This window comes from Acinonyx jubatus, chromosome E3 (genome assembly GCF_027475565.1).
Source record: "Acinonyx jubatus isolate Ajub_Pintada_27869175 chromosome E3, VMU_Ajub_asm_v1.0, whole genome shotgun sequence".
In the NCBI taxonomy this organism is placed as follows: Eukaryota; Metazoa; Chordata; class Mammalia; order Carnivora; family Felidae; genus Acinonyx; species Acinonyx jubatus.
The window spans coordinates 39,215,215-39,229,899 of NC_069398.1; the positions used below are offsets into that span (position 1 = coordinate 39,215,215).

The 14,685-nt window shown below is 52.7% G+C and overlaps 2 protein-coding genes across 2 annotated transcripts; both read right to left on the bottom strand.

Annotated features, from left to right (window-relative positions):
* Nucleotides 1-1,487: 1,487 nt before the first annotated feature.
* On the bottom strand, nt 1,488-13,193 carry LOC113594912 (zinc finger and SCAN domain-containing protein 32-like). The gene is given in 4 exon segments (XM_027043419.2): nt 1,488-2,829; nt 2,832-3,064; nt 12,425-12,517; nt 12,650-13,193. Coding segments are annotated over 3 exon segments (810 nt in total). The 5' UTR covers nt 12,451-12,517; nt 12,650-13,193; the 3' UTR covers nt 1,488-2,278.
* LOC106978737 (zinc finger and SCAN domain-containing protein 32) lies at nt 3,071-14,519 on the bottom strand. Its single transcript, XM_053213379.1, is given in 7 exon segments — nt 3,071-4,031; nt 4,033-4,053; nt 4,055-5,216; nt 5,838-7,445; nt 7,738-7,832; nt 10,117-10,282; nt 14,434-14,519. Coding segments are annotated over 3 exon segments (696 nt in total). The 5' UTR covers nt 4,354-5,216; nt 5,838-7,445; nt 7,738-7,832; nt 10,117-10,282; nt 14,434-14,519; the 3' UTR covers nt 3,071-3,655.
* Nucleotides 14,520-14,685: the final 166 nt, after the last annotated feature.

The window sequence follows — 14,685 nt, forward strand, 5'->3', positions numbered from 1 at the left end:
TCTACACCTGAGAGCAGATCTGTAGTCTTGAAGGTGTTACCTCGTGTACACCTACTTCAAATTCATTCTCCAGTGGGAGTGCGGCGATCAGGCCGTATTAGTCCATGGAGGTGGGCAGTAAGGTGGCAGACGTAGGAAGTGAAAGGAAGGAAGGAAGGGAAACAGCTGCTCCATGTGGGGTTGGGGGAACATAGGGAGGAGGTTGGATTGACAACTCGGAAGACAGGCCCTGCCGAGCTGGGTCACATCGTGGGGGTGTTGGAGTTAGGTGGTGCTGCCCACTGGTGCTGGTACTTTGGAGGTATCTCATGAGGAGATTCTGGAAGAAACAGTGTCTGCTCCATTGACTGCTTTGTATCTGGCTGCTACATAACCTGGTATGTTATAGGGAATCAGGTGTTTCCTGAATGAATGCATAAATGAATGTATTCTCTGCTTCTTATGGTCTCCTCCAGACTATGTGGGGTGGCTGACAGGCCAGGGTCTGGAACTCTCGCACTGTCTTCCTTCCTGTGCCCGGCGGACTGGAGCATGACACCGTTGGAGGGAGGAGGTGACCTCTACCTCTGACAATTCAAGGAGTCAGCAGTTGCCCCTGATGCCTTGGCCCCAGCACACCCTGCGGTGGGAGGAGCCTGTGAGTGAGGCCTCACTGGGCCCTCCACCATTGTTTCCATGGACCTTAACTACTTTTCTCCTTAACCAGACCCAAGTTGAGTGGGCCTCTAAAGCTCCTCTGTGAACAATCCACCTCGGCCTGTCTCCCCCTCCCCACCATGCGTCTCTGGTCAAGTCCAGCAGGTCACACCGAAGCCCATCTCTTTGCCTTCACCCAGGCTCTCGGAAGACATTTTGGTTTTTTCCTTCTAGAGCAAAGCCTGTGACTCTGGAAACTGGCCTGTGTGGCCTGTCGCAAGGGCCATGCTTGAGGACAGTGTGTGTAGGACATGTGGGGTGCCCAGGCCAGGCTCAACTGGAGGGAGCATGATGTACATTCTTACGCGTTGCTTTCCTCATCCTTGTTCACTAAAATTAAAAATACATGTCAGCTTTTTGGCTTTGACAGAATATTCCTTCTTTCTCATGTTCAATGCCTCAGAGTCTGAATCAGTGACCGGGACCCTAGTCACCATAATTAGACAAGGTCTTAACGCCTCATGTGCACAGGCAAGAAGCAGGACAACATGCTCGTCTTTTCCTGTGTTTTATCCATGAAATTTGACAGACGCTTCATGATCTAGGCCTGTTCAGAAGTAGTGTTTTAGGTTGGTTCCTAGTGCTCCTCACACCCCACGTTCCTTCTCCTATGCCCGTTTTCCGTACTGCTCTGCTGTCCGTCTCAGTGACCGTGCAAACCCTCCCAACCCAGTTCCGCTGCTTCTCTGCACGTCCTACTGCATCAAAGCAGACGCTGCCCTTGGATCCCTCTGTGGGATCTGTAGGAGGATGAAGTTTCTGATGGCGAGAATTCAGACCAAAGGCCAACAGCGGAGAGAGAAATACCTTTATTTTGTTCAGAAACAGTGATGCGTATGAACCTGTGGAAACCGTTAACTGTACCAGACCAGAAAGCTGGAACCTGGGTCGGGGCCATACATGGGAGAAATCTTAGAGGAACCCAGATGTCACACTTGCTCTGAGATTAAGTCACTTAGAGTAGTAGTACCTGGTGGCCTGAGCCATCCCTCCAGCTCTGCCGTCTTCTCTGGGTGACTGGGATACACAGCAGTGATCGACTCGGAGGTAGACGTTCCTGCAAGCAGATGCCTACAGGTCATTATTGGGTTAGGAAACATCTAGGCGGCTAACTTCGAGATGTACTTCCCATGAGGGAAAATTTCTCCCCTTACCTGCCCTAGGAACACTTCCCAGGCCCCTAGCCACCTATCCTCTGTTCGGAACACGGTTACCCTTGAATTCTGGCAGGACTTTGGATCCCGCAGCCCCCTTTCTTGAGAGCAGATGGAAGTCCACGGTGACACAGGACTGTGGGTCACAGGCAGACCGGGAAAGCAAGCTCGGCGTTCTCACACTGATTGCTACTCCTGCCTGAGGTTCTCGAGGTCCACTTGTGAGTCTCCTGCTGCGCCTGGGAGCCTGGGACTGGCTAGCAGAAGCCTCCGTGAGCAGACAGAACGTCCAGGAGACCCGTCAACATATGGAATTGGCCTGTTGGGTCTCCAGCCCTGTACCATGTGTCCTTTCCTGGCGATGTGAGGTGTGGTCCTCGTGTGCCCCCTGATGGCAGATGGGGGCACGGAGCTTAGCGGAACTTCTCTCACATAGAGCAGTTGTGAGGCTTCTCCCCGGTGTGCGTTTTCTGGTGGCCACTGGAGTGGGAGCTGCTGCCGAAGCTTCTCCCACGTTGCGCACACAGGTGGGGGCTCCGCCCGGCCTGGGCTCACCGGTGAGCGCTGAGCTGGGAGCTGTTGTTGAAGCTCTTCCCACAGACGGTGCACCAGTAAGGCTTCTCCCCATTGTGGGTCCTCCGGTGGACACTGAGGCCGGACCTCTGGCTGAAGCTTTTCCCACACTGCCCACAGCGGTAGGGTCTCTCCCCCGTGTGCGTCCTTAGGTGGGCAGTGAGGTCGAAGCGCTCGCTGAAGCCTTTCCCGCATTCACCGCACTTGTCAGGCTTTTCTCCCGTGTGGATTCTCCGATGCCGAACAAGGTAAGGACCTCGGCTAAAGCTTTTCCCACATTCCTGACACTTAGAAGCTTTTTCCAGTTCGGGGCCTGGCTGGTGGCGACAGAGAGATCCCTGAGAGCAGGTTTCTCTGCTCAGATTTGCTCGGGCCTTCTCTCCAGCACAGAGTGTCTGCTGACCCCCCTGTCCTGGGACAGGGCCGGCCCCTCACGCTCATCTGGAGAACGTCTATGTGGCTCTCTCGGCATAGGCTCACCCTTCCTGTCTCTCTTGGTCTCAGGCTGGCAAAAAAGGCCACTAGACTTTGTCCAAAGGGCCTTCTTCACTTCTGCCTTCTCTGGATCTTCCCATTTTTGATTCTTGTTTTTAATTCCATTTGTGATATCAAGACCTGAGAGAACAGAAACATGCTGGACTCTGGAAAATGACAGGCAGGAATGAGGAAAGTTACAACTAAAGCACCATCAAGAATATCTACATGGAATACATCATAGGATTCAGTCTTCTACTAATTAATAGTCTAATTTCATTTTCCAGTTGTAATATTTTCAAGCTCCAAACCCTGGGTTCACAGGTAAATAAATACCCCTAAATTCCACCTACTTTTCTCTTGTTCTGTCCCTTTTTGGATGTTTGGACACAGTGACAAAACTGAGGCAGGGAGGCCAGCTCTGTGTCACCTGCCGGTCTGTCTGCAGGTTTGATCTCAATTTTTGACAGCCTAACCAAAGGCCTTCCCAAGTTTGGCCCAAATGAGAAGAAAGTATGTTGTGAGCACCTGACCAGCAGACACTTTGTCAGGAAAGGAGGATCATACTAGAGGAGGAGGGAAGAGGAAAGTCTGGGCTGGAGGCCTGACCTGAGGAAGCCAACGCAAGGAGCTGTACAGGAAAAATGACACGCGCTCTGTGAAAGAGGCTGGCAGATACGGAGTTGGGCCCTGAAGGGCAGAGGAAACAGCCTCAATGCTGAGAGAGCCAGACTCCCTGGCTCGTGGAAGGTCATCCATCAAGGCAGTAACCACACCAGTAGCAGGGGCAGCTCCCACTTGAATGGTAGGCTAAGGCCTTCTGGGTGGTCCTGTGTCCTTTGTGCGTCAGAGCCAAGACTCCTACCAGCACTGTGTGGGAACAGAACTGGCAGGTCATGTCTCCTACTTCCCTGGCCAGGATTCCAGAAGTCCTTTTCATCTCTGGCTGCACCATCCACATAGCCCCTTCTCTGACCTCTGGGCTCCCCATTCTGCTGACTTATCCCCACAAACTCCGTAACCCTTCCCTCTTGGCCAAGAATAGCACTGCTTGCCACCGTGGGTGCAGAGGCCCAGGAGTTTGACAGGGTATCCATTTCCTCATCAAGGACATATGGCTCAGGAACAGTCTCCCCTCACTTTATGGTATCTCAACTATGCAGTTTAACTTGGTGCGACACTGTTCTGGGGTCCACAGAAAGCCCTGTTCCCAGAGTTCTTTTGCCACTGCCCTGTGGGTCTGGCTGTTCTGATGAGTCTGGAATTTCTCATGAAGTTGAGTTTTACAGAGAATGGCCAGGGGAGTCTCTGTCTCTCCACCCCAGCACACACCTGCTGCCAGGGGACAAGGGACACACGATGAGATCACAGAGGCCTGGACCCCACAGGGCAAGGGTAACTTCCCCACAAGTTCCACGCTGGTTTGTCCAGCTCTGCCACCACCGTCTGCTGTCATCCCTGGGAAACCACCTCACTGTGGGTGTCTTTCCTAAAACAGACACGTTCAGCATACTGGAAAGGGCATCCTCTCTAATGGAGAAGGGGTTGTGGAGTATTTACCAAAGCTGCACTCTTGTTCTTTATCCTGAATGCCACTCATTTCTCTTGAATGATGTCACTGTAAGTGTAATGCTTGTCTCCGTGGTTGGGAGAGTCTGTGAGGGCTTGTGGCTCGCGAGAGGACGTGGCCGCTTGTAGACCACTCCTGTCGACTTCTGCCTCTGATGTTGAGTAGCCCTGACTGGCCCATCCCTGTCTCGAGGATCTCCTGTCATCCCTGTAGGTGCGAGAAACTAAACCACAGCACGTCCCATCCCAAGGTGGGAAGAAGCAGTGCTCCGCTGAGAAGGGCGTGAGGCCAGCTGGTTCCTTGGGAGCTCCCAGCACATGCTGCTCACTGTAGTGCCCACGGGCTGGTTCAGTGAGGGCTCCTGTGTGTGTCTCAAGCTGCCCCAGCAAGTGTGCTCTAACCTCTGGTCTGGTGCTCTGAGGGGCACGCCCTTCTCTTCACCCCTACTACTCCGCCTTGAGCCAAAAAAATGGAAACAGTCAACATGATCCATTTAAAAATGACTCCCTTTGTGCTTAGAGCCCTGCAAGGCCACCCCGTTTCACTGAGAAAACATCAAGTGCTTACGAAGTCCTTTACGTAGGGTCCCAGCTCCTACATTAGAGCTTGTCAATTATCTGTGAAAAGCCAGGTGGTTTGTTGTTAATGATACAGAAGTGCACTTGGACACAGCAGCGATGTGAGCTTGGCGGGTCTGTAAATGCTCTGTCTCAGTTCAAGTCATTTTCAGTAGCACTGCCCCACGTGATCTCGTGACGGATACCATTTATTAGGCTCACCCTCTCTTGGTCTGTGCTGGTCACAATGGCCGCCTCCCCAGACTCACTGCAGCCTCGGCCTGTGTGCTGGCCTGTTCCCTCGGTTACACTCTTCCCCCAGAACAGCCATATGGCTCGTGGCTTCTCCTCACATCTTTGTTCAAATGTCATCTTCTCAGTGAAACCCAAAGCCACTGTCTAACCCACTGCGTCCCCACACCTTTGATCACCCTTCTTCTCCACTGTCCTGCAGCTGCAATGGAACCTCATTCCAAGCCACTATAACCAACTTCTGGACTCCTCCACCAGCCACACTTGCTAGGACATCACCCCCTTTCATAGAGAATACGGCGCTCATTCCCAGGCTCCTACTATCTTAGCATTGTATAGACGAAGTCCACAGATAACAGCTAGGCAGAAAATTCACTACCTCGGTGACAGAGACACACCTGGCTTTGGCTTTCCAGTTCAAAACTCCAAAGAAAATGCCCTGGGTTACCCAGCCATCAGCATAAAGGCTCAGGTGCTCCTTTCCTTGTGTGTAATCTGCACGCGGTCCAACAAATGCCATTAATGGTTAGCCAATAAGGTGTTTACACCGACTGCCCCCACCTGGGAGGGAATAGGAACCATCTTCAGTTTATAGCCAGAAGACAAGGCCCAGAGTGGGGGGACTTCTCTCCTACAGGTGATCAGTACTGGGAGTAGTGCAGACAGGTCCTCAGCAAGGGGCTCTGGAAGAGGCTGTGGGTGTCCTGGGCTGGCTGCTTGCAGTCAGATGTGTAGCTGCCTGCATTCTCTACTGTCTTTGCACTTCACGAGTCTTGGCTTGGTCCCTGAGCCTCACCCACCCTATGTGCCCTACTCCTGGGAGAACCACAGGAGCCACGTGAGGCCAGCAAAGCTTTCATCTCCTGAAAAGCACAGGTTATGGGCTGCGGCCTTGCACAGCTCCGAGGCTTTGGAACTTCCTTCCATGTTGATCCAGAGGCTGTGGGGACCACGTTCACACAACAGCTGGGCAACTTCCCCACACAGCCGGCTGCTTGGCTGGTGCGCGTGGAGTTTCCAATAACATTCAGGTTCATTGAGAACAGACAGGAACGTCCTGGTTTCCTGAGCAGCCCGGGCCGTGCCTGTCTTTCCTCTGGCTGCTGGGCGTCACCCCGCCCTTATCCTTCCCCTTTCAGCGGTGTCTCACGGGCTTCCAAGCCATCGTCACTTGTGGAACTCTTAGAATTATTCCTTGCTCAGCGGTGAGTACCTAGGGTCCCTGCGTGTTCTCCATGATCTGGAGCATGCAGGGAGGAGACATCATGGCTGAGCCAGCTGCAGAGCATCTGTCCCTTCCCTGAATCTGATGCTCTGAGGAGCAGCCCGGAAGGGGCAGAGCTGATTTACTGTTTTTAATGTTGTATTTATTTTTGAGAGACAGAGGGACTGAGTGTGAGCGGGGGGGGGGGGGGTGGGGGCAGAGAGAGGGAGACACAGAACCCACAGCAGGCCCCAGGCCCTGAGCTGTCGGCACAGAGCCCGCCGTGGGGGGCGCGGCAGAGACGATTTGAGCCGATCGTCCTGAGACTGTCCGAAGGGCCCGGCTGCCTCCTGAAGGCCTGGGCGCAGAAGCATGCGGTCAGACGTGGGTGCTCTTGAGTTTCCCATGCGGTCAGACGTGGGTGCTCTTGAGTTTCCCCTCAGCCCCTCAGGACAGCCCTCAGGTGTGTGTGTGAGCACATGTGCACTCAGGTCGGCTTGCTGCTCCCACAGGCGGTGCCTCCTCGCTGCTGGCTGTCCCCTGCTGTCTCTCACTCCCCCAGCCCCTTGCTCTACTTCCCACTTCCACCCCCACTGCTCTCGTGTCCCGCCCTCCCTCGTTCCCACTCGCATGCTGTCCACCCTGTCGTTAGCCCTCCGGCCTGTCCTTCCCTTTCTTCCGGTCTCTGTGTCTCATACCTGCTCTCAGGCTCTTCCTGTTTATTTTCTTCTTGCCTCAACCCAGTGGTCTGCCTCTGTCTCCTTTCTCCGGTCTCCCAGTCTCTCTCTCTCTGAACAAATGAACACCTCCACTCTGGGCCTGAGGGAACAGGCATCCTTACCCAGAGAGTCGTTTTTGTCATTCCTCTGTGAAATGTCCCTGCGGAGGGCCCTCTGTGCCGGGCCGAGGTGTATCCGTCCTTCCTGACCGAGGAGTGCAGCTCTGTCCTCACACGTGGCTGCTCCCTGTAACGACACCGGGGGCTGCTGCTACTGTTAAGTAGCACCACTCTAGCCTGGTGCGGGGCAGAGACATGGCCACAGGCCTCACAAAGCGAGGCAGGGATGTCAGGCCTCTGAGGGAAGCATCAGGGTGAGGGAAGAGCTTTGTGAAGACGACAGGTGGACAGAAAACAACGCAAGGAAGGCCAGTGGAAGGACCTCGTGATCTCTCTGACATCTCGACGTGAAGGGGCGTGGGGGTAACAGTAAGCGAAATGGGAACCTCAAAAGACGACGGGGGTCAAGCACAGCTCACCTGGGCCCCAGCTGTCCCATGCGCAGCGCCTGTCTCCTGGTCTCCAAGACCCCTTTCCTCGGGAAGGTTCCTGGGATGCTGTGGCGTCAGCCAGGCTGGCAAGAAAACAGCCTCAGTTGGAGGGCGGCTGCCACAGAGCAGCCAGAGCGGGGGCTTGCGTGGGGTTCCCGGGTCAGCCGCAGCAGCACTGGGAACCCGTCACAAATGCCTATTCCTGGGTCCCGCCCCCAATCACTGTGCCTGGACACGGCCCCCGGGTGAGTCCGAGCACACTGGAGTTTGAGGGCCACTGCCGTTGCCAGTGGCCTGTGTGTGTCGAGAAGCTCCTTTCAGCAGATTCTTGGCATAACGGCTTTTATCAAAAAGGTTTTCTTCATTCTAAAGCGCTGTGGGGGCGCCTGGGTTGCTCAGTTGGTTGAGCATCCGACTCTTGATTTCATCTAAGGTTATGATCCCAGGGTCGTGGGATCTAGACCCACGTCAGGCTCTGTGCTGAGCTTGGAGCCTGCTTGATATTCCCCCCGCCCCTCCCCCACTCTCTTGGGCACAGTCTCAAAAATAAAAATAAATTTTAAAGTGCTGTGGGCATGTTATGCCAAAAAAAAAAAAACGTTTAGGGGCACCTGGGTGGCTAAGTCAGTTAAGTGGACTCTTGATTTTGGCTCAGGTCATGCTCTCATGGTGTGAAATTGAGCCCCATGTCAGGCTCTGCACTGAAAGGTGGAGCCTGCTTGGGATTCTCTCTCAAAATAAATAAAAAACATTAAAAAAAAAGTTTAATGGAGGGGGGAAGCTCTGAGCCCCACCATCAAGAGATGACCCTAGAACTCCTAAAAATACCATGGCAATTGAAGCCTTTTACTTTTTTCAGGCCAACATAATATATTTCTCAGAAATCCACCTTCAAGAATTCTACCTCAGGGACGCCTGGGTGGCTCAGTTAAGCGGCTGACTTTGGCCTAAGTCATTATCTCTCCGTTCATGGGTTCCAGCCCCATGTTGGGCTCTGTGCTGACAGGTCAGAGCCTGCAGCCTGCTTTGTATTCTGTGTTTCCCTCCCTCTCTCTGCCCCTTTCCTGCTCATGCTCTATTAAAAATAAGTGCTAAAGAAAAAAAGAGTTCTATTAAACAAATGGTTTATTTTGACTTAAGAACAGAACTTCAGAGGAGATGCAGAGCCTTGTGGCCCTGAGGAAGTCACCGAACTAGAGATAGGAACAGCATGAAGACGGGTGAACAGGGGGAGTGGAACCTGGCACAGGGTGAGTTTTTACCTTCTTCACACTCAGATCCCACAGCCTCAGGAACCACATCCTAGAGAGCAGTGATGTTCCCAAGGATTAAAAAGAAATCACTGCTAAATGATAGAGTTTACAAAGATACTGAGTGTTCCATTTGCTTAAAAAACACAAAAGCAAATACTCCTCTTAGACAATTTTCTGTTTCAACAAAAAGTAGCCAGTGGAAACTGGGTCAAGATGTAATGTTTTCTTCTAGGGTGTGGGTTAAATAAAGAGCTGGCTTTTACAAATTACTGAGCACCCTACAATGGCAGCTTTCAATTAAGCAGAAGAGGCAGCAGTGGCCGTGGACTGTCTCAATGTTTGCAGCCACAGTGGTTCACTCCAAGAGATACAGAAAGACAGAGCCCTGGTCTGTCCATGCGCTGGAGTATTATTTAGCCACGAAAAGGATGGAACTAGTGATACAGGTTTAAACCTGCTAGATGAGAGGGGCAGGCACGGAAGGTCATACCCTTTCTATGAAATCTCCAGAACAGGCAAATCTGTAGAGAGAAAGAGGAGTAGCTCCCAAATGGGTAGATGGTTTCCTTGTAGGGGGTGAAAATGTTTGGAACTGGATAGACGTGGTGATTGTATAATTGAATGTGTGTGCTAAATACACCTGGATTGTTCACTTGAACATGGCTAATTTTGTTACATGAATTTCACTTCACCTTAACAGTTTTTTGATTAAAAAGTTTAAGAGAAGCAAAAACCAAAATAGAGCTTTGGAAGAAAGGCAAAAATAATCAGGAGAAATGTGTTTTGGGTGAAGTTAAGCTGGATGAGAAAAGGGGTTTTGTTTTCAAATATACAAAGAGCTGCTATGCAGGTGAGGGCACATGTGCGGATTTTAATATTCCTGGTTCAGAAGCAGCAGAATCAGTTGTAATAAGGGAGAATTAGGGCGACACATAAAAAATCTCCATCCCTGTCTAAGTGCTATTACCATCAGCTAACATTTGAAATCTTGTGTTGTGGGTACATTTCAAAGGTATTTAATCTAGAACACTGGGGCAGACTCCAGCTCAGACCTGCTCATTCCAAAAAATGAGTTCTTCCGCAGCCCCAGGTGAGGGCAGAGAGTTCTGCTTACCTTCTGGCTGTTTCCCTGATCTTTGTTGTGAGCTCCGTGACCCCATCAAAGTGCTTCCCTCTGGATGAACCCACCGTTTCAGGTGGGACCTCTGTGACTCTCTGGCTGGTCCCCAAGGGTCTGTCTCCTCACTGAGCACTTTCCAGTCCTTCCCTGAATCTGGGACCTGAGAACAGACCCCATCATCTGTCACTACAAATTCCTGCCTAAGAGACTTTAAAAGCCCTAACAGTGACATTAGGACACAATGTGAGACCCAAGGAGGCAGAAGAAAAATACTCTCAGGGCCCTGTAATTAAAAGAAAAAAAAAAAAAGAATACAAGTTGGTCTCAATCCCCTGGTCTCCAGTGATTCAGTTAATGGAAGCGCCTAGCACAGAGGTGACGTGGCCGATGTGCTAACCGTGGTGCACACCTGTGCGAAGTGAGGTCAGCCTGCAGCGTAGGAAGCTGTGGCCTCAGCACTCCTGCCCTCTCCCCACCCCCATCCAGCGGAGCACCAAGTCCGGTCATTTCTGCCAGTCACAAAGTCCCCTCGCCCCAGCCCTTCCGGCTGCACCCATGAACCTGCTTCGGGCCACGTTCCTCTGCTGCCGGCCCTCCATCCACTCTCTGCCTACACGGAATCCAGTGGGTCTTTGAAAGCACGGGCTCACGTGCTCTGTCCACACTCTGCGGAGTCCCCCCACTTCTTGCCTAGCCCCTTTCTCCCACCCTCCCTTCTCTGCCAAACATGCCACACCCTCTGCCACCTGAGGCTCCTGACAGCCACTCCTCTGTCACGGCCCGGAGAGGCGGTGCCCACTCTCCGTCTGCCCCACAGTCATTCTCCATCACATCAGCTGGCTCGTTCCTGGCTCTTTCTTCCTTTGCTTGTGGTCTGTGTCCCTCCTGGAGTGTAGCCTGCAGCAGGCCACGGACTACGCCTGTCCCGTTCACTGCACAATCCCCAGTGTCTGCCGTCTGGCAGGCACCTCAAAGCCACTTGTGTCTTTCAGAGCCACCTTCATTCGTTAAGTCCGCTGTGTATGACGTGTCCTGTCCGTCGAGTGAGTGAGGAGTGTGGCGTGGAGAGGCCTCTGTGTCCTGGCAGGTGCCGTCAGCTTCCGCTCTCCCTCCCCTCAGCTCGCGGTGCCCTTCGCGCCCCAGACAGGCTTCACATGGCTGTGTTATCCCTCACGTTCCTGTCCTGTCTGCATTCCCGTGAAGAGCTTGGCTCTGAAACACCAGGGGCCGCAAGAGACAGAGACTGTCCCCACAGGGAGAGGGCAAGGGGAACTGGAGCAGGATGACTTGTCACCTGTAGGGGTTCCTGCCATTCACCTGTCCCAGCTCTGACTCCACACATGTGCTACTGCTCGCCCTTCTCTGTGCCGTCCCAGGTGTTACTGTCCCGACGCCATGGATCCTTCGTGAACTTCCTCAGCTTTGTCCCTGATGCGTCCCCACCAAGCTCTCTGCCCTCCGCACATTATGTCAACACCACTCAATCCTCAGTCCTGTGAAATGCTACGCCCCTCGCCGGTCCCCCTCCCACAGCCCAAGGACACGTCTGCCTCCTCAACGGGGACACCGGTACCTCCTGTTCCAGCCATGCCATCTCTGCACCCAGCCAGCTGCTTCCTGTTGAGCACAGAGGTGCTCAGGCTACGGCATTCCTCTGACCCACATGCCTCCTTCAGTCCTCTCCTGGACCTCTGGTTGCGATCTCAGTTGCCTTCTTCCCACAAGTCTCCCACAACCAAAGCCACATTCCTGTTGTGCTGTGCCTTTCACGGCTCCCTTCTCCCAAAATGTACAAGATCGTGACACTGACCGGATCTCACACCTAGTCCTACCTGGACAAGCGCACACTGTGTGAAACTCATCGCTATCCCATACTGATGCCTTAATCTTGGCGGCAGCAGCTCTGATACAACTTTGTTTACTGCATAACCATAGCATCTGCACTCAAGGAACCTTTCGGCAAGAGAGACTGGATGTTAATTCACCAACTCTAATTTTCCTGATCCCCTGAGTGAGGGACAGTGTCCTTTCCCTGGCCTTTTGGAGAACTGTTCTGAACTTTAACTTTTGTATTAGGGACCCTAAACATCCACTGACTGTATCAGTGTGTACATTATGTCAGCAAATGAGAAATCCTCTCCATAGATGAAGGGCATGGGACCAACCCAAGATAGCTAAGAGTTTGTGGTGAGTGGCGGGGGGCTAGTGTGCATTTCTCAACACGTCTCCAGCAATGGGATTGCTATGCTCCTCACCCCACTTCGTAACTAAACTCACCAGGTTCTGAGTTGCCTGTTCTCACCTGTTGCCCAGACGCACTCTGTACATCCTCAACTACAGCCACAACTTCCTCACCATTTTCTGGATGTTGCTCCCTCACCCAGGTCTGGATCTCCTGTGGCAAGATGGTGAGAAACTGCTCCAAAACCAGCAGCTCCAGTATTTGCTCTTTTGAGTGTGTCTTAGGCCTTAGCCACTGACAGCAGAGTTCCCAGAGCTTGCTAAATCCTTCATGGGGGCCAGCTACCTCCTGGGAGCATTAGTGCCTGAAGCGTTGGCGGGAAGTTTCAGAGTCAGAGCCATTGCTGGGAAGGGCTGACTTCTGTCCCTCTGTGGAGTCCTCACTTGAGGATGGGTATGCCTGGGGACTCATTGTTGCAGCCATGACTGGCTTCAGCAAACTGGCTCACTGGTAGCCGCTTCTACTCTAGAGAGCAGATTCCATTTCTTCTCAGATCACTAGGAAGCCATTCTCCTGGAGACCAGTGCAAGAAGAGACACATGAGAATACCAGAGTGGTGCAGATGCACAGTTGAGAAAGACTAGGCTTTGAAGGGAGGCTGTAGAAAAGGGAAAATACAGGGTAAATTTATCTCCTATTCCTTTCCTCTGCCTCTTGTGATGCATTTTATGTCCTTTTCCTTTGCTTCCTCCACAATCCAAGCCATGGATCTAAAGCACTGGAAATACCAAAATAGTTTTCATCACATCCAGATGGTGTTTGCTAATGAATTCTCCAAACTACTTTCTTTTGTTTCCCATAGATAGGGATCTTGTCCCTGCCCTCCCTCCCCTCCGGAAGCCAGGAGCCACCTTCCCAATTGCCACCTTCTCTTAAGGTGCCTCTAGTTCAACTTCTTCATCACTTTCACCCTCCCCCCTGCCGCCGCCGCCACCACCACCACCACCACACACACACACACACATGCACACACACGGTGTGGATGAGAAATGACTGGTTTGCTGTATGCTCTTATTCTCCAGTATTCCTTTCTATTTTTCAATGCAGTCTCTTCTTCCTTTGTGAAAGAGTCCCTCTCTAGCCCAGTGGATCTCGTGGTGCTATTCGTTACAGTACCCCACCCCACCCACCTTGGAGAGCAGGCATGTGACATAAACAGAGCCTGTCAAAATTCTCCTGAGATTTTACCTACCAGTGGGGTAGGAGAAGTTCCAAATTTCCTAGGAATTGCTGAATTGGGTGGGTGTAAGACTTGAGCATGGGACTTTGGCTGGAGTCATGATCTCACGGTTCATGAGTTTGAGCTCCTCGACCAGCTCTGTGCTGACAGCTCAGAGCCTGGAGCCTACTTTAGATTCTGTCTCCCTCTCTCTCTCTGCCCCTCCCCCACTTGCACTCTGTCTCTCTCTCTCTCCCCAAAATAAACAAACATTAAAAAATATTAAAAAGAAAAGAAAAACCGGACTCAAGTTACTCTTCTTCCAAAGAAGTTAAACTGCCTTCACTTATAATCACTTTACATGTAATGCAGCCCAAGATGCTAGAAGTAGAGAAATGGAAGGCATTATAGATCTTTTTAACAAAAACAGGAGCATCACATGGCATAGCTCCTCAGCACAAGGTCACGGACTCGAAGAAGTATCCCATGCCTCACAGATTTTCTACTTCCTGCACCTTCTCTGGATGAGGAATAATGTAATAAATGCTATCCTAGTTTCATGCGGAAGACGGAGCCTGTGCTCTTCATGACCCCTGCCATCCCCCCCCATAGTTTGTTGTAAAACGCCGGTATCGGAAATGTGTTTCACTCCGACGAAGACGCTGGCGCTTGGCGGGAAGCAGGACGAAGACGGGAGCAGGGCTGATTCACTTCGCGCTCAGCAGGGACGCTCTGAGGACTCCGGCTGCGCCCGGTGCGAGGTGTGGGGTAACATCCGCACGGGCAAGGCCCGGAAGGAGGACCCCGCCTGTCCCCACCGTCCTGAAAAGATTCCCAGCGGCAAAGGGGCTCACAGGCGGGCGTCGGACCCCGCTGCGAGACCGCGGTCGCGAGGAAAGGGAACACTCACCGGACTCGCTCAGCCGCCGGGCCGGAAGTGTGCGCTTGGAGCCCCGGCGCTAGTCCGCCGGCTACGCATGCTCGCGAGCAGCGCCTTTGGACTACAACTCCCGGCGTGCACTGCGAAGGCCGGGCGTCGTCCCTCGCCAGCACCGACAGACTCAGCAGCAAATAGACACGAGAGAACGCCTTCTGGGAGCCAATCCCCCAGGGGAGGGGGCGGGCCCTCCTGCGGCGCAGTTCGCGCGTCATTCCTCCTCAG